General features: G+C 43.8%; 1 protein-coding gene across 2 annotated transcripts in view; it reads right to left on the bottom strand.

Moving 5' to 3' along the window:
• Positions 1 to 25,562, bottom strand: part of GUCY2C (guanylate cyclase 2C) — an 879,595-nt gene that overhangs the window by 658,603 nt on the left and 195,430 nt on the right. For both annotated transcript variants that reach the window (XM_089687691.1, XM_089687690.1), the window contains one exon: positions 20,748 to 20,833. In XM_089687691.1, coding sequence (XP_089543817.1) covers positions 20,748 to 20,833 — 86 coding nt within the window. The remainder of the gene's footprint in view (positions 1 to 20,747; positions 20,834 to 25,562) is intronic.

The raw sequence follows: 25,562 nt of genomic DNA, 5'->3' as shown, positions 1-25,562 counted from the left end.
ACAAAGTATTAGAAGGACAAGGACATGGAGAATTGCACATGGCCAGGACAGCCATGACAGATAATGGTGACTTTGTCTTTAAACTTTTGTTTGTTATTTCTACAGTAGTTTTATTTACATGGAACTGTTCATAATACGCTTTACATTGTTATTTTGCACCATTGTGTGATAGAATAAAATCACACTTCATTTTTTATTTCAATTGGTCTTTCATTCATAATCGCCTCAAGACACTAGAAGAAGTATTATATGTGTCTAAAATCCAACAGCAACAGACAGGACACGAATGCAATGGACAGCTGCAAACAGCAGACTTAAATGTGATAAGCCGCCACCTACTGGGAGGAGCCGCAGAGGGCTGAAAGCATAAAGGATCCCACAATGCTTTGCAGACCTATGATGGATGCCAGTACATGGAGCAGCACAATCCCTGAGGAAAGGTAGGACCTTGATAAACACCCTACATTTATAAAAATATTGATGAGGTTGCTAAATTGAATAAGGATGATCTTCTGGTAACCAACAATACTGTCAAAGCTTCATGAGTTTGTTCCTTTATAAGCGGCTTCTCAGTTCAACATAGAGATATTGTGAAGATCCTTAAGAAAAATTGGGGGATCTTAAAGCAAGACCCAGTTTTGGGTAGTATCCTTTCTGATTAGCCAGAAATAGTTTTCCGAAAAGCCCTGACCCTTAGGCACCAAATAGCCCATAATGTAGTTAACCCGCCTACTAGGATTACACTCTTGGGGGGTTAAAGGGTTTTTATCCATGTAATCATTGCGTAATATTAGAACCATACACACTGACCAGCAGGGAAGCCAGCCATACATGCTGGCCACGGTGGTGCAAGGCTGTACAAGCACCAAGGGAGGAGCAGAACCCACCGGATAATAGTCCTGATGGTGGCGGCTGCCTCCAGGACTACGCCTGGTAACCAAGATATAGGAAACTCTGAAGGAATATGGCTTGGGTGATGAGTAAATTGTTGCACAGCAACAAGGAATAAGGCGCATGTCTGCCATTTAATACGTTTACTGCAAGGAATATACATTGATTGACTGTCCATATGTTACCTATTTGTTACAGGATGGGGACAGTATGTTTCACTATATAGGTGCAAGGCACCCTATATTTATTACAAGATACGGAGGACCCAGCAATTTACACAATCACATCAATACTAAGGTGGTTAACAGCCCGCATGCCGCGGTGAAAAAAAACCCCTTGGAGCAGAAAATATACGTCTGGCGATATATTATATTAATGAGCCTCTGATCCTTTTCTTTACCAGTATTTCATAATATGTACCTGCAATGGGACCAGGAAAAGGAAAATTAGTAATTTCAAGTCCAATGTTACTAATAAGAGTTATGAAATGGAGAACTTAATCACCTGCAACAGTACTTATGTTGTATACATGTTAGAATGTCTCTGCAAATAATATATTGGGAGAACAACTAGAAGATTGCGCGATCGACTGCGTGAACATGTTTACAACATGAAGAGAGGACTGAAAGATCATGCCCAGTCCAAACATTTTAGGTACTATCACCATAGGAATCCAACGGATCTTAAATTTGTGGGAATTGACCTCATTGGACATTGCTGGAGGGGCAATAATAAAAGAAAAGCTGTTTCGATGTTAGAAACAAAATGGATTTATGAGGTCAAATCTTTGTTTCCCTTAGGGCATAATGTTGAATTGGATATCAACTGCTTTATTGATAGCAGTTAATATATAATTTTATCGGTGATTTTATTGTTTCGCATTTTTCTGGTTATCCTGGTCTATTTTTTAATTCTATTCTATAATATTAATAAGTTTATTTAGAGGTAATATTTAATCTTTATCTAGATTTCTAGTTGTTATTGATATGTTTTAATTTGATTCCTATTGTGTAAACGGCGGGTCACGCATCACTGCAGTGACGGCTACTTTTAGCTGATGGTAAACGATTAGCCCCTGATCGCTTATGACATAATTTTATATTACATACTATCTTTTTATATTACATATTATCTTTTTATATTTTCATATTGGCCCATAATAACCATCTCTATGGAATGTTTTATAGTTATTTTACGTTGATGGATAGTAAACATATCATTTTCTCTTTTGAGATGATATTGAATTTTATTTTATTTCAATTTTAAATTTTTTTTACTATTAGCAATATTTTTATGTAGGTCAATAAAAGTCGCTAGACCCTTTCTTCCCCTTTTTTTTTTACCTTTTTAAATATGGTGTACTATCGGAAGTTGATGTATAGACTTTACCCCTAGGATCACTCATTTATTTTTGATATATATATTTTTATAAAAGTTTTTTACATATATTTATAAAATTTTGATTGCTGCTATAACATGCCTATAAAGGGCAAACATTTTTCGATATCAGGTTTTGCATATTCCGAGATTGTTTTGCATATTGTGGTGTCATGTCTTTCTCACAAACGAAACCACAGTAAAATGGCGACATTAGTATTGAAAACGTGGGCTACGCTAAAATGGCCACCATAACAGCAATTGATGAAATCCCAGGCTACAGGAAAATGGCACGTGGTCACGAGTGGCTTTCAAAACTCGTCAAGGCTCCGCTTTTTTCTGTTATTCTTATTTTATTATTTGTACACACAGCTCGATCTACTAGTGTATTCCTTATAGAGTATAGATTATGCCATTTGGTTTCTTCCTGGCCCAGGTCCCAGCAGTGATGCGGCTGATCTGCCGGACTTCTGCAAAATGGCGCCCAACTCGCGCATGCTCGGAGGGCTATTTAAAATGGCGAACGTTGGCAGCAAGCCACCCCTTTGACAACATGCTGGTGCACGAAACGGGTCAGGGAGGAGCTTGCCGCGCTGACGTCACTCGCTGCCAGGTCCACACCCTAGGCTGCCAGCCATCTTTGTTATTTTTATATATTGGAATCTCTGCAATTACCTCATATAGCTGCATTACCATTTACAACTGCTGAATTTAGCTGCTGTACTTCTGCAATTTCTGATAATAGCTGCAATACCATTTGCAATGGCTGAACTAAGCTGATTTACTAATACCTTTGGCTCAATAAAACATACTACACCATATGAGCTCTTTTGTTTGGTGGCTTATTCCTGGAGCTCCTTAAAGGTGGACATCCATTGGTGCTGACCTGATGTGAAGCCGGGTGTAATATAAAAGTATGTCATAAGTGATCAGGGGGTAATCATTTACCATCAGCTAAAAGTAGCCGTCACTGCAGTGATGCGTGACCCGCCGGGGTAAGTGAAACCAAGGAGCTGTCCCAGTCTGCTGTGAGGGTCCCACTGAGAGGTCTGGAGTCTATTTCCAGGATAATTTTGGCACCTATAAGGAAAAGTTATTTTATGGACTGCTATATGTTTATAATGTGCGTTTACCTCACTGCTATTCGTCTAATTTAAGATGATGCACGATTTTATTGCGCTCATCTTCAACGCTTTGATATATGAATTATCACTTGTCACTTTGCATTTCATTTTATGTCAGATATACTGTTAGTTATATGTGTTTTAGCGCTGCATTTTTGATTTATACCTTTCAAGTCCTCCCAGGGGCGGACTGACAATTTGGAAACTCGGGCACTGCCTGAGGGCTCGGGGTCAGTAGGGGGCCCCATGAGATGCCCCTGGTACCTTTTTCATAGGCTTTTTTGAGTTTGGGCAAGGACACAGGGGCCCCATGATCCCCTATTGCCTGGGGGCCCCATGAGTTGTCAGTCCGCCCCTGAGTCCTCCGTAACCCTCCCTCTCTATGCTTCTCTTCTTTTGTGACTCACTGCATTCGGCTGTTTTCTCCCATTTCTTTTGCAGTGATCTATCAGCCTCCTGGACTGGTGTTGTGCTTTACTGATGATTTCTCCGCCTGGATACCCTACTTTCTCTCCTCTGAAATACCCACTATCATTCTCGGAGATTTTAACATCCCCATTAATGTCAACAACCCGGCTACATCCCAACTCTTCAACCTAACATCATCTTTTGCATTAGCACAATGAACACAGTCCTCCGCTCACTCTGATGGGAATACATTAGACCTTGTTTTCTCCCATCTTTGCACTCCCTACAACCAGACAAACACCACCTTCCCACTCTCTGATCACAATCTCATCACCTTCACAGTGTCCTCATCTTCAAACACTTATCCCTCCAAGCAGCAAACAATTACCCGCAGAAACCTTCACAACTTGAACCCTGCTCCTTTCCACTCTGCAACTGACCAGCTCTTTGACAGAATCTCTCCCGTCCTGCCCTGACCTGGCCACTGCTGTCTACAACAGTTTGCTTTCATCTACACTAGACTCACTTGCTCCTCTAACAACACAAAGTATCAGGCCCCGACCATTACAACCTTGGCAGACCGACGACACCAGAAATCTTAAACGACATAGTTGTGCACTGGAGTGATTGTGGCGTAAAACCAAATCTAACCAAGCATTCACCCTATATAAATATGCTTTCTTAACATACAATTCCTCCCTCCATGCTGTCAAACAAGCCTACTTTGTCACTCTCATCAATAGGTTGTCATCCAGTCCTCATCGTCTCTTCTCTACTTTTAACTCTCTACTTTCTCCACCTTCACCTCCACCCAGTACCTCACTCACTGCTCACGAAATTGCAAATCATTTCAAAAACAAGATTGATGCAATTCGTAGGGACATTGCCATTGGACAGACATCCATCCCACTTAGCATACCTTATACTAAACCTCCCTCAACACTTTCCTCTTTTGACCTTGCTACTACTGAAGAGGCCACTAAGATTTTCTCAGAAGCCCGTCTCACTACCTGCCCCATGGATCCTGTCCCCTCACAACTACTACGGTCACCCTCTTCTTCCATCCTATGCTCCCTCACTCACATCTTCAATCTCTCCCTCTCTTAACAGTGCCTTCCCCTCCCTTCTAAAGCATGCACACATCACTCCCATACTTAAAAAGCCCACTGTCAGGAATGGACTTGCCAGTAATGGTGGGACCCACCTGCCTTGTGGGCTGCAGTACCAGGGCTGGCCAGCGGGTGCTCCCGGCAATCAGAGACTCAACCCTGCAGCCAGCCAAACACCTGAAGTTGATCATGCAGGTGTATTTAAGGGATGGCCAGACCTGCAGTCTCTGCCTTGGTGTGTGTTTTTCCTGGGCCCTGTATCTTGTTACCTGCATCCCTGTCCCTGTCCCTGTCTGACTGATTCATTGCTGACCCTGCCTGATCCGGACCTCTGCTGACTTCTCCTGTTTATCCCTGGCTGTGACCCCGACCATTCTCTGCCTGACCCCCTGTACCTACCTGCCCGATTGTTATTGACCCGGCCTGCCTGACGACGCTTGCATTGTATGTACTGTTATCTGTGGGTGGTTTGGTTTGGTTCGTTTGCACTGTGTTATGTTTTAGTATTGCACTGCGTTTATGTTTGTATTGTTAGTCTTTAATAAATTATATTGTTTATAACTTATCTGAAGCCTGCGTTTCCCTGCGTCAGTCACATACCTCTGGTCTCACCCCGGAGCCCTGACATTACACCAAGGCCAATCCTGACCAGAAGTGGCTGCACAGGGAAGCCATCTTGGCTTGTTGCTGGGAAGGATGGATCTTGATGAGGTTGTGTATTTATCTCTGCTAGTGTTTGATGACAGAGAATATGCTTATCAGACTCTGAAGGAGTATCCCAGGGATGAACTACTAGAGTGTATACGGATCGCTCATGTTCTAGTAGATCAGGGCACAGAATTCTCTGGAGTGCAGCCATTGATTCAGGTTTGTGCTGAGTTGGTTTCATCTGGTACCCCCGAATGCAGGGATGAATTTTTGCCCCCATTTAGTGCAGACCAGGTAGAGTCCCTGGTATGGTTATTAGAGGATGATGTGGATTACTTTCTGGAGCATTATTCTGCATGTTCACAACAGGTACTGTATACAACATTGTATAAACGCAGTGCAGTCATTGACCAGACAGGCTTTGTGTAAACTGAGCTTTGTTCAACCCATACTGCAGACATGGTCAGACTTGTTGCACCCAGCCTCAGTCAGCTTACAACATCATTCCTCCGCTCAAGGCACTCTTCCTGCATCCCCGACAGCACCCCCAGTGACTGCCCAGTATACTCTAACTACCATATACCAGTCCTCTGCTCCCACTCGCTGCACCTATCCTTTCTTTAACCCTGTAAAGAAGTCCTCTGTAGCAACTGCTCCCTCCTCTGTTCCATCTTCCAGCTCTTCTCTGTCCTCAGCTGCTCCATTCGTTTGCAGACCTGCGTTTACTTTCAGTGCCCCAGTAGTTAAAACCAGAAAAAAGCGGAAATTCTTTCCAACCACTACCATCCTGCAAGTATCCAAACCGGTGAGCCTGCCGTCTGTGAACCTGCCTTCCGTGGTTCAGCCTGGTGCCTCGGCACCCGCACTTCAGCCTGATGTCTGTACCCAGCCTGATGTCTGTACCCAGCCTGATGTCTGTACCCAGCCTGATGAACTGATCCAGCCTGATGATCCTATCATGCCTGATGACCCAGTGCCCGCTGTCGAGCCAGACGATCCGGTACCTGATGACCCGTTGCCCACTGTCATGCCTGGTGACCCGATTCCCGCTGTCGTGCCAGACGATCCAATGCCTGATGACCCAGTGCCCGCGGTCATACCTGGTGACCCGATGCCCGCTGTCGAGCCAGACGATCCAATGCCTGATGACCCAGTGCCCGCTGTCGATCCGGACGATCCGGTACCTGATGACCCAGTGCCTGCTGTCATGCCTGGTGACCTGATGCCCGCTGTCGAGGCAGACGATCCAGCGCCAGATGACCCGGTGCCCGCTGTCGTGCCAATTGACTCAGAGTCCACTGTTGTGCCTGGTGACTCGGTGCCCACTGCCTTGCCAGATGACGCAGTGCCCGCTGTCGAGCCAAATGACCTGATGCCTGGTGACCCAATGCCCGCTGTCGAGCCAGACGATCCAATGTCTGACCCAGTGCCCGCGGTCATGCCTGGTGACTCGGAGCCCACTGTCATACCTGGTGACCCAATGCCCGCTGTCGAGCCAGACGATTCAATGCCTGATGACCCAGTGCCCGCGGTCATGCCTGGTGACCCGATGCCCGCTGTCGAGCCAGACGATCCAGTGCCAGATGACCCGGTGCCTGCTGTCGAGCCAGACGATCCGGTACCTGATGACCCGGTGCCCGCTGTCGTGCCAATTGACTCAGAGCCCACTGTCGTGCCTGGTGACTCGGTGCCCACTGCCTTGCCAGATGACGCGGTGCCCGCTGTCGAGCCAAATGACCTGATGCCTGGTGACCCGATGCCCGCTGTCCAGCCAGACGATCCAATGTCTGACCCAGTGCCCGCGGTCATGCCAGTTGACTCGGAGCCCACTGTCGTGCCTGGTGACTCGGTGCCCACTGCCTTGCCAGATGACGCGGTGCCCACTGGTGAGCCAAATGACCTGATGCCTGGTGACCCGATGCCCGTTGTCGTGCCTGATGACTCGGTGCCCGCCGCTCCGCCTGGGGGCCCGGTGTCTGCCGCCCCTCCTGGGGGCCCGGTGCCTGCAGCCCCGCCTGAGGGCCCGGCGCCTGTCGCCCCGCCTGGGGGCCCGATGCCTGTCACCCCGCCTGAGGGCCTGGCGCCTGGCGCCTGTCGTCCCACCTGGGGGCCCGGTGCCTGTCGCCCCGCCTGGGGGCCCGGTGCCTGTCGCCCCGCCTGGGGGCCCAGTGCCTGTCACCCCGCCTGGGGGCCCGGTGCCTGTCGCCCCTCCTGGGGGCCCGGCGCCTGTTGCTCCGCCTGGGGGCCCGGCGCCTGCTGCTCCGCCTGGTGATCCGGTGTCCAGCTCGATGTGCCTCTGCCCAGAGTCCTGCCCGGAGTCCAGCCCAATGTGCCGCTGCCCGGAGTCCTGCCCGATGTGCCGCTGCCCAGAGTCCAGCCCGGTGTGCCGCTGCCCGGAGTCCAGCCCGGTGTGCCGCTGCCCGGAGTCCAGCCCGGTGTGCCGCTGCTCGGAGTCCAGCCCGGTGTGCCGCTGCCCGGAGTCCTGCCCGATATCTCGCCAGTTACCAGACCCGGGCAGTGGAACATTTTGCCCAGCTAGGACTGTTTGGAGCGTCCTGAGGCCGCTCCTTGAGGGGGGGGTACTGTCAGGAATGGACTTGCCAGTAATGGTGGGACCCACCTGCCTTGTGGGCTGCAGTACCAGGGCTGGCCAGCGGGTGCTCCCGGCAATCAGAGACTCAACCCTGCAGCCAGCCAAACACCTGAAGTTGATCATGCAGGTGTATTTAACCATTAGCCGCCTGGCCAATGGCCGTTTGGCGGCTTCAGAAGTGTCTCTCCATTCCGGGTGCACGCCATTTTTCATACTGTCACCAGTCAGTGTCCCTGTTCACCGCCATGCCAGTTATATGATGACGCTGTACTGCACTGGTGACAGTATGTAAAAAATAAAATAGTGAAAATAATTTTTTCATTTTTTCATTTTCCGAAAAATTATGACAAAAAAATACAACTTCAAAAAACTCGCCATGCCTCTTATGAAGTACGTCGGACTGTCTACTCTGCAAAAAGGGGTCATTTGGGGATATCTGTACTATTCTGACATTCTTGGACCTCAAGAAATTAGATTGGCTGTCAGTACTTCAGGATTGATCAATTTTCAGATCTATACCATAGTTTGTGAACTCTATAACTTTCCTACAAACTAAAAAATACATCCTAATTTGGGTTATTTTCACCAAAGACATGTAGCAGAATACATCTCGGCCTAAATTTATGAAGAACAATTATTTATTTGTAAACTTTTAAAACAGAAACAAAGAAAATGTGGGTTTTTTTTCAAAATTTTTGGTATTTTTTGTGAATTTAGCAAAAAATAAAAACCCCAGCAGTGATTAAATACCACCAAAAGAAAGCTCTAGTTGTGTGAAGAAAATGATAAAATTTTAGTTTGGGTACAGTGTTGTATGACCGCGCAATTGTCATTCAAAGTGTGAGAGCGCTGAAACCTGAAAAATGGCCTGGGCAGGAAGGTGTAAAATTGCACGGTATTGAAACGGTTAAGGGATGGCCAGACCTGCAGTCTCTGCCTTGGTGTGTGTTTTTCCTGGGCCCTGTATCTTGTTACCTGCATCCCTGTCCCTGTCTGACTGATTCGTTGCTGACCCTGCCTGATCCGGACCTCTGCTGACTTCTCCTGTTTATCCCTGGCTTGTGACCCCGACCATTCTCTGCCTGACCCCCTGTACCTACCTGCCCGATTGTTATTGACCCGGCCTGCCTGACGACGCTTGCATTGTATGTACTGTTATCTGTGGGTGGTTTGGTTTGGTTCGTTTGCACTGTGTTATGTTTTAGTATTGCACTGCGTTTATGTTTGTATTGTTAGTCTTTAATAAATTATATTGTTTATAACTTATCTGAAGCCTGCGTTTCCCTGCGTCAGTCACATACCTCTGGTCTCACCCCGGAGCCCTGACACCCTCCCTGGACCCCACAAACCTGAACAACTTAAGACCCATCTCCCTGCTCCCTTTTACCTCTAAACTCTTAGAACGCTTAGTCTACAATTGCCTGAGCTCCTACCTCACTGACATCAACCTTCTTGACCCTTTACAGTCTGGCTTCCACTCACTCCACTCCACTGAAACTGTCCTACTAAAACTCAAATGATCTACTAACTGCTAAAACCAATGGCCACTACTCCATACTCTTACTACTTGACCTCTCTGCGGCGTTTGATAAGGTTGACCATCCCCTCCTCCTCAAAAAACTCCACTCTCTTGGCCTCTGAGACTCTGCTCCCTCCTGGTTCTCCTCCTACCTATTGCAGCACTCCTTCAGCGTTACCTATAACTCTGCCTCCTCCTCATCACTCCCTCTTTCTGTAGAGGTCCCACAAGGTTCCGTCCTTGGATCCCTTCTCTTCTCAATCTACACCTCCTCCCTTGGTCACTCCCATGGCTGTAAGTACCATCTCTATGCTGATGACACAAATCTATCTTTCTACCCCTCACCTCACCCCTTCAGTCTCCTCTTGCATTACTAACCTACTAAGCGACATATCGGCATGGATGTCACTCCACTACCTCAAATTCAATCTTTCCAAAGCTGAGCTCTTAGTATTCCCTCCAGCCCGTGCCCCCTCCCCTGACTTCTCCATCAAGATCAATAACACAACCATCAGGTCCTCTCCTCATGCCAGGGTGCTGGGTGTAATCCTAGACTCCCATTTGTCTTTTCAGCCCCAAATCCAATCGCTGTCCAAATCTTGTAGACTTCACCTCCGCAACATCTCCAAGATACGCCCGTTCTTAACCTCGGAAACAACTAAGCAACTTATTCACTGCCTTGTTATCTCTTGCCTTGACTATTGTAACTCCCTCCTCATTGGCCTACTTCATGCTCAGGCTATCCCCTCTTCAGTCTATCATGAATGCTGCTGCCAGACTCATCCACCTCACTAACCGTTCTGCATCAGCCACCACTCTCTGCCAATCCCTCCACTGGCTTCCTGTTGCCCAACGGATAAAATTCAAAACATTAACAATAACATATAAAGCCATTTATAACTCTGCCCCAAATTACATCACCAATCTTGTCTCCAGATATCACCTAAACCATACTCTCCACTCCTGCTCTCTAGCTCCCTTGTCTCCTCCTCCCATGCTCATCTCCAGGATGTCTCCAGAGCTTCCCCCAGCCTCTGGAACTCTCTACCCCAATTTATCAGACTATCGCCTACTCTGCTCACTTTTAGGCGATCTCTGAAAACCTATCTCTTCAGAGAAGCCTATCCTGCCCTCAGATAATAATGGAATCTACTACTCTTCCTACCAGTCCATCTCCCACAGTTACTACCTTTTGTACCACTAGCCCCTCCCTCCTAGATTGTAAGCTCCAAGGAGCAGGGCTCTCCTATCCCTCTTGTATTGAACTGTATTGTCTCCTGTTATATTGTAAAGCGCTGAGCAAACTGTTGGCGCTATATAAATCCTGTATCATAATAATAAAAATAATAAATCGTCCCCCCCCCCCCCGAAGAAAATCCCCCTACTCAGGTACACAAGTGCACTATGCACAACCTTTAAAGAAAATGTTTTTCAAATTATCATGCACTGGCATTACACATCTGAATTTCTGCATGCCATTTACCCAGTGGTCAGTAATTGATGTCAGCAAAGGTTCAAAGCAAAGCATCCTTCTAATCTACCCCAAACAAAAATCCCTTTCTCGCTAGCACAAATTCCCTCCCTAAGAAAAAATTCCCCTTCCTCCCAGTACAAATCTCTCTCCTGAAAGCTTAATTCCCCACAGGCAAAATTCCATCCCCAAAGCAAAAATCCTTCCTCCCATCATAAATCCCCCCCCCCCCTCCCAAGCTCCTATCTCCTTTAGTACAGACCTTCCCCATCACTTTTCCTAAGCCAAAATCGCCCCAACACAAATTTTCCCTGCCTTCTTGAGATGTGCTCACTGAACCTCAAATAAAGTGGCACCCTGCAGAGTGAGAGAAGGTCCTCCCAGGCTTCCTTTCCTCTTGGCTGTGTCAAGCGACAAATTACATAAGAGCTGAGGAGCCTTGGACAGGTTCCCTCAGCCCTGCACTGCCACTGTATCTGAGGTCTGACAGACAATGGAGTCAGAAGTCAAGCTATTGTTATTTTTATTAATTATATTTTTATTACTTTTAAATTATAAATACAACACATTTCGAAACATGACAAACACAATTTCCATAACATATTTTACATTTTTCCCCCACCCACCTCACCTCCTCATATTTCTTTTTCCTGTATCTTTTTGTATCTGTTTCATTATTTACGCCTACTATATTGCTTTTTCACTCCCTTCTCCTTCTCTACCTTCTGACTACTATTAGGGTGCTTGTTTCTTTCCCTATCAATCCCTTTTACACACTAATTAGTTTCCAATATCTCATAGAGGTTTTAAAGTCCTCCCATCTGCCCCCGGTTTTCTTAAATTTTTCAGTTTTATCCTCTCCAGTGTGATATAATTCCTCCATCCTATGTATATACTCCACTCTAATTATCCAATGTTTTAATTTTGGGGTTTGCTGTATCTGCCAGAATCTAGGGATTAGTCCTTTAGCCTCATTTAATAAACAAAATATCTTTATGTTCTTATTTTGTTTCACTGTATATTCTGAATTTTGAAATAAACATACCCAAGGGTCCTTCAATACACCGATACCCGGTATCTCCTGTATTTGTTGTATTACTCCTTGCCAAAATTCCTGTATTTTAGGACATTCCCATCAAATATGTGCCATTGTCCCCTTCATCCCCTCCAACATCAAAGTGAACTCTTTGCTCGTAAATTATGTGCCACACTAGGGGCGATGTACCACCTTGCTAAACATTTGTAGTTCATTTGGTTCTGGACCGGGGCTCTTTCCTGTGGCTGTACTCTTTAATACAGCATAAATTTCTTCCTGCGTTATTGATTTATCTAGGGCTACTAATCTTTCTTCTTCTATGCTAGGTAGTCTAACCTCCTTCAAGTATACCTGCCTTCTTTCCTTTTTTCTCCCTCTAGTTCTTTCGGATTCCTATATTTTATTTTATATAACTTACTATAATATATTGGAACGTTTTAGCGATATCAGTGGTTGAAAATACCATTTCCCTGCTCTCTTCCTTTATTTTCTCAATATAATTTCTTGATTTCCTCTCCCTAAACCTTCTTATCAAATATTTCCCTGGTCTATTCCCCCACTGGTATCTTTCTTTTGCCACCATATTAAAAACTCTTTTTGTTTCCTGTTCCATTAGATCTTTCAACTCTTCTCTCTTATGAGTAATCTTCTGTTGTATCTCTATTTCTAGTTTCCTCTTATGTAATTGTTCTAAGTCAAATAGTTTTTTTCAGCCCCCATCGATATCAGGAGTCCCCTAATATATGCCTTATGCGCTTCCCAGAGTGTTGCAAAAGATACTTCTTCAATTTCATTAAGTGTAAAATATAGCTCTATTTCCTTCTTTATTCTCTTCTCCAGCTCAGCATCCTGTAGAAGTGTCTCATTTAATCTCCATGTATTGCTTCTATTCTGTTCCTTTCCCAACCTTAGTCTCATTGTGACAGGTGCATGGTCTAATAATGGCATTACCTCAATTTTGAAATTTAATACTGATTCCAAGAGTCTATGCTCTATCATTATGTAATCCGATCTTGAATACATCCCGTGCACTGGTGAGAAGAAGGTATAATCTTTAATTCTCCACAGATCCATCAATTGACACTGATGTATTATTTTTTTAAGAGTTTTCTTACCAGGCCTTCTAGATATATCATTGTGTTTTTATTAGGACAATAAATATTTTCTAATGTGCAATCTATTCCTTGTAAATTCCCTTTCAAAAATAGGAACCAACCTACCAGCCTGTCTTCCACAATAAATCTTACGTTTTTTGCTAGGCCAATTGCTACCCCTTTTGCATGTTTTACATAATACCACGTAGGGTAATATTTGGAAGTTAATTTAACATTTGTATCTTGTGATATATGCTTCTCTTGCAAAAATACCACATCAACAGAATGCTGATGTATTTCCCTAAGGATCTTTTGCCTTGTTATTGGGGTATTCAGACCTTTCACATTATATGTCATAAAATTACTCATTCCTACTACTGACTCTTCTTCCTCCTTATTCCAACATCATGGAGTACGACTGAATACATTTTGGAACAGGCATACATTTTCAGAGTGACCTTTACCTCCCTTCCCCCTCCCCCCCAACCAATCTAATCCCCCTTCTCTCCCCTCCAACCCCCCCCCCCTTCTTTTTAAAACCCTTTGGCTCATATCCTAGCCCTGGAGTCTACTGTGGTTTCTCCCACTATCGATTCCTCATCAGGGTAAGACTTAGAACACGTACACCAGACCCAACAGCTATTCCAATCCTTAGGTCACGGTCCCATGTAACCTCTATTGAGCCTTCCGATGCCCTACAAACAAACAAAAAAAATTTTTTTTTCTTCTCCTCTCCTCAACCTCACCCCTGTCCTACCTTTCAGTTATGTTCTACCATTGTACCAATTATCTGAATAACGAAAAAAAGAAAGAAAACAAAAACAAGACAGCAGACATAAAACAAAGAAAGGGGGAAAACACACTACTACTTATGACCTTTCTATCATATTTTCTTTTTAGAGCCTAATTACCACTTTTCCTTTCCTAGGTCTACACTCTCCTTAACCCCAACAGACCATCCGGAGATATCTATTATCTGTAGATCAAGTTTTTCACAAAAGGCTTTTGGGTCTTCTGGGAATCTCAGTCTTGCCAATTGTCCATCTTTCCTCCCAATCAGGCATGCTGGAAAGCCCCATTTGTACCGAACATTTTTTTTCCGCATTAACTCTAATAATGGTTTCAAAGATCTCCTTCTATCCAATGTCTCTGGCGCTACATACGTATAGATTTTAAAACTCGCTTCTCCACATTTCACTTCTGGGATTCCCCGTAATTCATAATGATGTAATTTCACAAACACATCTCTAGGGACATCTAGTGCCACTCCTTGGGGACGTTTAATCCTATGTATTCTATCTATTTTCAGATGTTCTGTCACTGATCTACCCATTATTGATTAAATACTTTCCTCATTTTATCCCATAGATCTTCTCCTGAGTAAGCTTCTGGTAGGCCCCGGATCCTCAGATTATTCCTTCTATCTCTATTCTCCTGATCTTCCATTTTGTATGCCAGTTCCCTCTGCTCTTTTTTCATTTAGTCCACCTGCGCTTCTATCTTAATAATTACTTGCGCATGTTTCTCTAATTTTTCTTCCATTTCTTCTACTCGGGATAAAACTTGCCCCAGATCATTGTGTAATACTGTCAATTAATTCTTTATTGAGTGCTATAGTTTCGCAAACACCTCTGCAATTTCCATTTTTGTAGGCATTGCAGACTTATTCCTTGTTCTTCACTATTTCTAGTGTCCATCCTTGTTTCCATATTTATAGAATCTTCAGTCTGATTTAAATTCGGTACTCCTAGTGACAGTCTAGCCTGATCCCCAGTATTATTTCTCAGTTCTTAACTTCTCCTTGTCCCTCTGTCTCACAGGGGGATTCACCACTGGGCTTTTCTCCTGTAGGAGCATATATTTCTTTATTGTACTTGACCGTGGAGTTTTTGTTCCTCCGGCTTTTGCTGATCTACTCTTCATTACGATGATTATTTCCTTTCCTTCTCTAAGTCAGAATATTATCTTCAAATTCACGCTAATTAAACTTGGGCATTAGATATCCATGTAGATGTCTATTTCTTCTTTATACCCCTTCTTTCAAATAGTATGTTTGATATTATTCCTTTTTCTTCCTTTGACTCAAATAGTCCCATCAAGCACCCGAGTCCACCTCCGTCCCCCTTATATAAAAAAAAAAAAACAGAAAACAGCTTTTATTTATATTTTCTCTTTTTTGATGCTACTCGCAGCCACTCACCCTTTCCTTCTGGTCTCTGTATATGGGATGTCTTGGGGTCCTGCTGTGGTCCTACTGAGGATGTAATGGGGGGTCACTGGTGGACTAGAGGGTGGTTTAGAGGGGTCATGGGTATCGAGGCTCCCGTTTCTTTGGTTCAGTCGGTGGCGGTTGTCCTTGGCATCCCGTGTAAACAGCCCTTCCACGGCGTTCGGGTGTCCTGTGCCAGTTCCCAGTGCTCCTCTCTGCAGTCACGTGGGTGCTGTGTCCGGTGCTTTGCTAGTCAGGCATCACCAATGCTCTTCCAGGGCTCCAGGGAAAAACTGCCTCCTCCACACTGCGTACACCCCCACCCCACCACCACGGAGGGTAAGCGAGTAGGGGGGTTTCAGAAAGCTTCTATAGTACCACAGGCATTGGGATCTCCAAGCTCTAGTGTCCTGCTGGTGCCATGTTCTGGCCCCTCCCCCAGAAGTCAAGCTATTGTGACCTTGAAATCCAGAGAACCAAGCAAGTAATGTGGAACATGTACCCAGTGTACCCAGTGTGCCCAATGCTAGCATTACCCATGCCTAATATAAGAAAATGGGCGAACAAGAACATTTTGTATTCCCACTCTCAATTTGGAAGTTCATTTAAAGACAGGTACGCTAAAGCTCATCATGCACATATTTTAAAGAAACTAGTTGCAAAATTCTCATGCGCTGGTATTACACAGGTGAAACATTGAATGCCATTCACCCAGAGGATGGTAACAGGGGCTGAAGATGTCATTATCATGCTGGATCCACCTTCTGTGTCATATGGTCATCCGTAGTATCTCCTCTTTCTGGAAAGAATTTAGCAAACCCCTATCTAAACTGACAGGCCAATATGAATTGTACAGTTTTGTTTCTAGGCCTACCCATTGAGAGCTTAATAAAAATTGATAGAAAATTTCCCACTATCAGCCTCAAAATAAACAGACACACTTTCATTTTGACTTGGGGGGGGGGGATATCATCCTCTTGTTGACCAATTTACTTTCTCCATCAATGATATTTACATTTGATTGATTAGGGGCAGCATAGCGTACATGCAGATGGGTTAGCTTTAGAACACATTACTTTGACTAGTCGGACAGGCCGGGTCGATAACAACGGGACAGACAGTACAGAACGGTAGACAAGAATAACAGGTCACAAGCCGGGTTCAGCAACGGGAGGTCAGATAAAGGGATAACGCAGAGAATAGTCTAGTCAAAAGCCGAGTCAGTTTCCAGTAGAGCCACGAGAGTAGAAACAGAGCTTGTTGCAACACGAACATACAAGACACGAATGCAAAGAGCATGTGCGGACAACAGGCTTATATGTGATCAACCACACCCCTCTGGGGGATGGACCGCAGAGGCCTAAAGGCATAAAAGACTCCCACCATGCTCTGCAGAAACCCAAGATGGATGCCAGCACATGGAGCAGCATAACCTCTGGGAAAAGGTAGGACCTTGACAGTCGGTGATGTATTTACATCACCGACCTTGTCTCTGGACAGTGTTATGAACGGCTTTTATACGTTAGTGTTAGTGTTTTGAATTTTATCCGTTGGGCAATCGGAAGCCAGTGGAGGGATTGGCAAAGAGGGGTGGCACATACAGAGTGGTTAGTAAGGTGGATGAGTCTGGTAGCAGCATTTATGATAGACTGGAGTGGGGATAGCCTGCGGTAGGCCAGTGAGGAAGGAGTTACAGTAGTCAAGGCGTGATATAATGAGGGAGTGAATGAGTTGCTTAGTGGTTTCCGAGGTTAGCAACGGACGTATCTTGGAGATGTTGCGGAGGTGAAGTCTACAAGAGTTTGTCAGTGATTGGACCTGGGGCTGAAAGGACAGATTGGAGTCTAGGATTACACCTAGTACCCTGGCATGAGGGATGGGACTGATGGTAGTGTTGTTGATCTTGATGGAGAAGTCGGGGGGGGGCACGGGCTGGGGAGAATACTAGAAGCTCAGTTTTGGAAAGGTTGTGAAGACGGGGTTAATTGCCCATGCAATAAAATGCCACATAGGCAAAATGCAACATACAAAATAATCAGTCCAATTCAGCTAAAAGTCCATAGAATGTCCATAAAAAAAGTCCATAAAAAACTAAGCATCAGCAGTAGCTATCCCCAGAATAAGCCAGCTCTGTAGTAGAATTGTAAGAAAGAAAACAAGGGAAGAGCCATCTGAATGGAGTTTTAAAAACAACCTTTAATAGAATAGCAGTGATAAAAACTCACAAGATACTGAAGAAAGTGATGCTCATCAAAACAGAATGGCACCGTCACTGTAACCCTTTCCTACTAGACCCACCAATGGAAGCAATGCAGCTGTTGACTGTATCCAAAGAGCTGGGGACGCTGTGTGTAATCCTGAAACGGTCACTGACCAGCTTGGACAGCACACATGGGATGGGTGTGACATCAGCTGTGGGGAAGGATTGGTGCATCACTTTCTTCAGTATCTTGCTTCTCCAAAAAGCACAGGGGGTAGTTGTTTATTTCAGATACCTTATCAAAGACGCTGCTTGGCATGCCACTCCAATCCAGGCACATTGCAGGGAAAAAATAAGAGTAACCTGGAGCCTGCCTTTAGCCTCGGTCCTAGATTTTTCTAACTATTTCGGAGATATCATGGTACGCCAGCACCCACTGATTAGGTGCTTCACTGATTGCTGTGAGTAATCTGGAAAATCAATAGAAGATTTGTGCTAGTATTTGTCTAAGGCTCCCTTTACCATAGTCACAGTCAATAAATCATCGGCTTAAATACACACCTAATGCTAAACAAGGGATTCTTGAGCATAGGTGGAAAAACATCACTTTAATTTTTATTGTATTAAGTACTGGGCTGTAATCAAGAAAACACATTTTTGGTCCATTCCCCCCCCATCCTGGAAAAGACCTTTCCTCAGGATTTCTTTTCCCTGCAGGAGCAAATTGGATCATGCATTGCTGGGTTTTTTTTTCCTCTGGATCAACTGTGGGTATAGGATTATAACTTTTTTTTTTTTAATGGTTGAACTGGATGGACTTTTGTCTTTTTTCAGCCAGACTAACTATGTAACTATAACACCTGACAGAAATAGTGGAGCGCAATAGGAAGGTGCAAAATTGGAGAACAGAAGGTAAGTATCCACTGCAGCTTTGGGAGAGACTGAAATTTAAATGGTTTCAGGTTCAGATTCAGTCTCAGTATTAAAGTGATATTAAAGGCTCAGGCTTAAAAAAAATAACAAACATATCATACTTACTTGTCTTATGTAATGATTTTGCACAAGGCAGGCCCGATCCTCCTCTTCTCTGGTCCCTATTTTTGGTCCCTCCCCCCTGCCAAGCGCCCCTATAGCAAGCTGCTTACTATGGATGCACTGGTGCGTGCTCCTAAGACACACAGAGTGCATCTCAGACCCTCCCCCCATTCTCTCCCTACTGGCTGTGATTGACAGTAATGGGAGCCAATGGCTCCCACTGCTGTGTCTCAACCAATGAGGAGAGACAGACCCGGGGGAGCTGCTGCTACCTGTACATCGTGGGATTGAGACCGAGCTCAGGTAAATATTAGGAGGGGCTGTGGGGGGAGTAGCACACAGAAGGTTTTTTACCTTCATGCATAAAATGCATGAAGGTAAAAAAAACTTCATATTTTACACCAAATTTAAAGTGATTCTAAAGGAAATAATTAAAAAAAAAATAACAAACATATTGTACTTACCTTCTCCATACAGTGGTTTTGCACAGAGCAGCCCCGATCCTCTTTTTTTTTGGGTCCCCTGTCGACAGTCCTGGCTCCTCCCCCCTGCCAGGTGCCCCAGTACCAAATCTCTTGCTATGGGGGTACTCAAGCAGGCTTACTCCTGAGCCATGCTCTGTGTGTCCATTGACATAGAGAGCGTGGCTTGACCACGCTCTCTCCTCATGGGCTCACTGGCAGTGATTGACAGCAGTGAGAGACGATGAGCAGAGAGAGACCCGGGTGAGTAGGTGCTCTTGTGCACATCGCTGGATCGAGATGTGGCCCAGGTAAGTATAAGGGAGGGGCTGCACCCAGAAGGTTTTTTTTACCTTAATGCATAGGATGCATTAAGGTAAAAAACCTTGAGCTTTTAGAACCACTTTAAGAACCACTTTGTGGGACTACTTGGCAAGTAGTTCCATCTAGGGTACTTGAACATTTATGGGCTGCTAAGACTTCAAACTGGCCCTGGGAGTGGTCATATAACTTTATTCACCACCTGTTAGTGTACTTTTTCTGTATAAAATACTCAGTGTAGAGGCAGTGAGGGTAATGGTGCTGAAATTAGCATAATGTGGTAGGTGTATAATACCCCTTAGGATTTGGTGACTGAAGACTTCCTGTCTTTAGACTTATCCAATAATGGATAAAGCTGTGCACTGCCATTGGTCAACCACTCACTGGCAGGACTCTTTTAGGTTTATTAGTGTCCCCAATGAATCTATATAAATCAAAATGTCTGCTTTGAGATTACATTAAGGCAAGAACTGCATAGCACTATACGAACCCAGTACCAAGCTAACAGTCAAGTGTCATGGCTGGGGGATAGTCCAATCAAGTGAGCTGCTTAATAGGAAAAAGAGGAATCCTTACCCAGGACTCCAATGGTCTTCCCAAAGAAATTTATGGAAACCTCCATGCTATTTCCTGGAATAGGACTTTGGTTGAAAGCCATTACAATAACTAAAAAAATTTTAGATCAAGTGTAAATGTTGAAAGCATTATCTATGGGAAGAGTCAAAACTGTAAGAACCAGCCTAAGAAAACATGTTAACACTGTTTTGAACACTTCGGTGGCAGCCTGAATTTGTTACTACTTATGTATAAATCAACCTGTGACATATTGTTTCTGGTCTGCACAGACCCCCCCCCCCCCCCAACACCATCCTTATGTTCAGGAAAGAGAATAGTCTAGACAAAAGACATCCCAGAAAAGTATTTATTTAATTGAGAATGATTCACCCCAAGAGTGTCTAAAAATGGCTCATAGATATATGTGTGCACTTTTCCATGATCTGAAAAATAATAGCTGGATTGGGCTATGTCAGTGGATACTCTTGTTCTTATGCAACTGTTTACATTTATTGGTTTTTCCTCCTTGTTTGCTACTGTTTCATACACTGAAAAACCAACGATGTGACAATCCTGGTCCATGGATAATTCTAGACATACTACCTCAAAGATGATACTGCATGTAATTTCTCTCCTTTTATAACTTCACACAAAACATTTTCTAATGTCTAACCTGTTTCAGCATCATTTACATACTTTATTTTTTGCCACAGAACTGTAGAGAAGAGTCAGATTTAGATCTCGATCACCCATCTCATCAAGTAGTACTGGACCTGAAGCACCTAATGAATGAAAAAACAAATGAATATTTAGGTGTAAACTACAGTGCAATGAGTAGATAAACATTATGGCTCTTCAGTATAAATAAATAATGTTGTCATATATCACACAATAACCAAGAGTTTGTTTTTGTTTTTTTGTTGTTGTTTTTTTACAGTTTAGAGCATTGATTAGTTTACAAAGCCACAAATGTTTTGGACTGTTAGGAAACACATCAGTCATTTTACAATATTTAACTAAATGTAATATAGACTTGATGTTCACAACTGCAGTGACATTCTTAACCTCCCTGGCGGTATGATCATGTCAGGAATTTTGTGCTGAAAGCGGTACCATTTTTTTGCATGGAAATATGTAGTTTTTAATTGTAGGCTGTAATTTTTAGGAATAACTCACTGAAATCTATCCGAAAAAGAGTCTATTAAACATTCCGGATATGATAAAACTTGAAACACGAAATCATAAATTATAATTTAATAAATAATCATAAAAAATAATAATATAATAATAATAAATTTAATTCAATAATATAATCAAACCAAAAACACTGAAATTTGAAATACAGAGGCAAATTCGTACATCGCTGAGCAAAGTCGCAAAATCGTTTTCAGTGTCTGATGACGAATTTCCCCACAAATCATTATCACTCAATTCTGCAAGTGGTTCTGATTTACTATCGCTGTTCTAAAACCGCTTTTGATGTAACGCTTTTTGGCCGCCATGGACTTTTCTAAGTTTCCAGGCAGAAAGAACAGTCAAAATGCAGGCAGGGCGCTGGACAAAGCAGTGGGGACACAATGTATGTGAAATGCAGTGAAAAAGCAATGACAGTAAAAATGTCATTTTTTAAAAATTTCAAATTTCCCGCCGGTTCCGCCGCCCGAACGTTCCGACGGAAGTCAGATGCCGGCATCCGCCGGAGGAGATGGACGGGGACGCTGCAGGGGACACATCGTGGGAGCGAAGGACAAGGTAAGTGCTGCAGGGACCCCAAGAGAACGCTGCATAGTAAGCCCGAGTGTAGCTCGGGGTTACCGTTCTTGGTATAGAAATTCTACCCCGAGCTACACTCGGGAACACCGCCAAGGAGGTTAAAGTGGAACTAAACCCCTCCCATTCCTTAAAGCTAAGGAACCTGCCATCTTAGACTCTGTTTGATCTGCAGTTGACATGGTGCTTTGCAAGTAGTCAGTTATGACTCCAGCCATTTGATAGTTTGATCGTTGGAGAGCACAAGCAGATGTGGCAGTTATGAAGCACAACATGCCTTGGGAAACAGTTAAAGCGGAACTTTGCCTATAGCACTTCGATAATAATGAATGTTCTTTAACAAAACATTCAACATTAAGGCCTTGTTTACACCATACGTGCAGAAAAACTGATGGAAACTGATGCACTGATTTCACTTGCAGAGACATCAGTTTACATCAGTTTTTATGTGCGTGTCAATAAGGTTTATACGCATTGCACACATTCCTGCACAGAAAAAAATCTGCTTGTGATACTAGTATTGTGGTGTGAACAGGGCACATAGAGAACAATTGATTCTGTGTGCAGAAAAACTGATGTCTCTACACCATGGTATGAATGAGCCCTAATAATTAATGTACCAAAATTAGTGTGTGTGGTGACTCCAGCATTGCTCCTGTTTCTTCTTGCTGAAGGCTGCCATTTTGTTGAAGCCCAGAGCAGTCACTTCCTTACTGGAAACTCTCTCCCTTTCCTTGTTCTCAGAAACTATATGTCACTTTCTCTAATTAAAATATGTACATTTCCAGCCTTAATTGTATGTCTTGGAGGTAGAGAGAGTAGAGAGGTAAGCTGACAGAAGCTTTACAGGCTGCTGATGAGGGAGAAATGATAGAATTTCAGGGAGATAAGATAAGACACTATCCTTGTAAGTTTAACACTGTTTTTTGTTTCCTGGGCAGCAGACGATAAATGCTTAAAGTGTTACTAAACCTACAACAGTAAAATCAGTCTGTATATGCAGTAAAGCATGCTTGTTATACTCACTGTGGAACTTAAGGGGTTAATAATCTTCATTGTGTAAAAAGGATGTTTGATTCTGTCTTTTCTGATCCTCCCCTTCTTCCAGGTTCCCCATATAATCTCCTGATAGAACACAGCCTTGGGTACACTCTGCACACTCAGTTTGATGTGACTGCTAGAGAGTTTTTTTCTTTTTCTTGGGAGGGTGCATGTGATCAGCACAAGGCCAATCCGCACTGTCCAGACAGAGGGTCAGGGGTCATGCAGCCTCATAGGACAGTCAGAGGAGAATGAAAAATCATCCTACAAGATTAACCAGTGCTCAGCTGGACATTGATAGAAGTCGCAAGACTGATATATACTGCTGATGAGAAAATTTATTTTTACTAAAATAATTGCACTTCCATGTTCTGTGTACTGTGGGAGACCATATACAGTGAATGCAGGGTCCTGGGTTTAGTAACACTCTAAGGGTCCCCGCTCAGGCTATCAAGGTCAGATGCCGCTGACTAGTGAGGGTGCAGGCTGAGGAGAGGTCTGTCTAGACCCGAAGCATGCTGCAAAAATAGGAAGAGACAGCCTAGGTGCTGCACACTTTGCCCAGCCCAAGTGGTCAGCAAATAAAAGCAGCCTCATTTGGATTCATCCAGGCCACGTCCCCAACATATTTTTCCCTGCCCTGGGGACTTAATCATGGAGATGAGGGTCTGCTTTTGGCAGGAAAATAAATACCACCATTAGCTGCCTAAATAGCTAGGATATAAATAATAAGGAGCAAAGATAAGTAGGGACTAAAAACAATAAGTGAAAAAATAAAAATAAAAGTTTTGCATATTAAATGCAAAAAAGAAAAAAAGAAAAATGAAAAAGTGTTGCAAGTGATCCTACAAAAGCCTTAATAATTTTTTAATTTAGTTATACTGTACTATAAAGATCCCATACAATATCTCTCGTTACCAACAATAATAATCAATGCACAAACGTTTAAGAGAAATATTGTGTGAGATAGAAGGTCAAAACTTGCACAATCTAAGCAAGCTTATAGAGAAACCTATAAGAACACAATAAACTGGGATGAGTCTATTTACAGGATCCACTTGAGTGAAAAAATGGTTTCCAACTTAGAAAGAAAGAGAATAATATGGATAGTCTGTGTAGGTTCACAGAGATATCAGGGAATCCAGCAAAGATGATATATATATGGCAGCAGGGTTTGTCCTGTCAGCTCTTCTGCTTTTCTTTACTCCCTCCCTTGTGTGTGTTCCCTCAGCACCATCTGGGTCTTTCCCCTTGAGCAACAGTAAATATTAAAGCTGTCAGCTGATGGGCCTCTATTGGCTCTGATTTTAAGCACAGTGCTGAGAATAGAGAGCTAGAGCATGTTCAGAGTAGGGCAAGCAAGTGCATTACTGGATTTTAAACAGTATAGGCACTTAGTTTTAATGTTTTACATAGCTATACCTGCAAAAGGGACCAATATGAAGTGATCTATCGAACTTAATTTTCTGAATAAAGTTCCACTTTTAATTGATGGGTCCTGTTCAGCTTTAAATGTATGTATTTTAGCTACAAAACACTAGCTTTTTAATCAACATGAGAGGCATAAGACCTCACCATCAACTTGCCTTGTTAGCAAGTGGCAGACAGGCGTTTCGGAAGCATTTTTACAGTTTCCCAAATGCCTGGGAAAATTCTGCACATTGCAGCACATGGTGCTGTTCAAACGGGAGCGTTAGCATCGCGTTGCATCACGGCAAAATGGACGCCTCTGGTCGAGTCAGGAGGAGTTGAAGCCTCCTATTCAAATCTATGGTGCCGCTCAGTTTGCGGTGCAGTTGGGATGCGGTTGCGGCGCGGTTGTGGGGCATTAACACCATTCAAACTTCATTATAGACGTTTGTGGGGCATTTTTAATGCTTGGCAAACGCCTAGCAGCCGCCGCTAAACCACGCATGCGGCGTTTGCGGAGCGTTAAAAACGCTCCGCAAACGCCGGACCAACGCTTGTCAAACGCTATAGGGGAGTTTGGCAAGAGTTGGAAAAACAGTCAAGTGTGAATGAGCCCTTACTTACTGTAGGTCACCCATGAGATGATTGTTACTTGGCCTGGCTACTAACAGTTGATAGTATGACATACAAGGTTAAAATAGTCCATCTAACCTGCCACAAAAGAGGAGATAGCTTTTTATAACAAACCCAATATTATAAATATGACATGACACAGAGCTAAAGACAGCAGGGTTCTTTTGGGTTCCAGTCCTCAGGCATTTTGACTGGCATGGGATAACATAACTGCATGCATCTTAGTATCCATTGTGTGTCTCTTCTGCAATAAAAAGCCTTACTTTTTTTTAATTTTTACATTTAAATCCGCTAGGTAAAGTGCCAATGCTACAGTTGTGTTCAATATAATGATAAGCCGTGTACCGGGGTGGGCTCCCCAGGATACAGTGAAGTCACGAGTGAGGAAAGCAACCCCAACACTAGCTTTTGCCACAACAGAATTTTACTTAGATGTGGCAAATAAGCACAACCACAAATGCTGGAAACCTACAATAAACTTACATACACCCAGCCCAAAGGCTGAGACCCTTGTACTGCACAGCACGGCGCCTTCTGATGGATGAAGGTAGAAAGTGAAGTAATATACCTACTGGCGGGCACAAATAAGCTGCCACACCTTACCTGTTATTACCCTAAAAGAGCAGGAATCAGTGTATGGGTGTACAGTATGGGCTA

The sequence above is a fragment of the Staurois parvus genome, unplaced genomic scaffold (assembly GCF_062004578.1).
Source record: "Staurois parvus isolate SC_StPar_1 unplaced genomic scaffold, SC_StPar_1.0 ptg000436l, whole genome shotgun sequence".
Classification (NCBI taxonomy): Eukaryota; Metazoa; Chordata; class Amphibia; order Anura; family Ranidae; genus Staurois; species Staurois parvus.
Note: the sequence above shows the minus strand (reverse complement) of the source record. Positions and strands in the feature narration are given on the sequence as shown.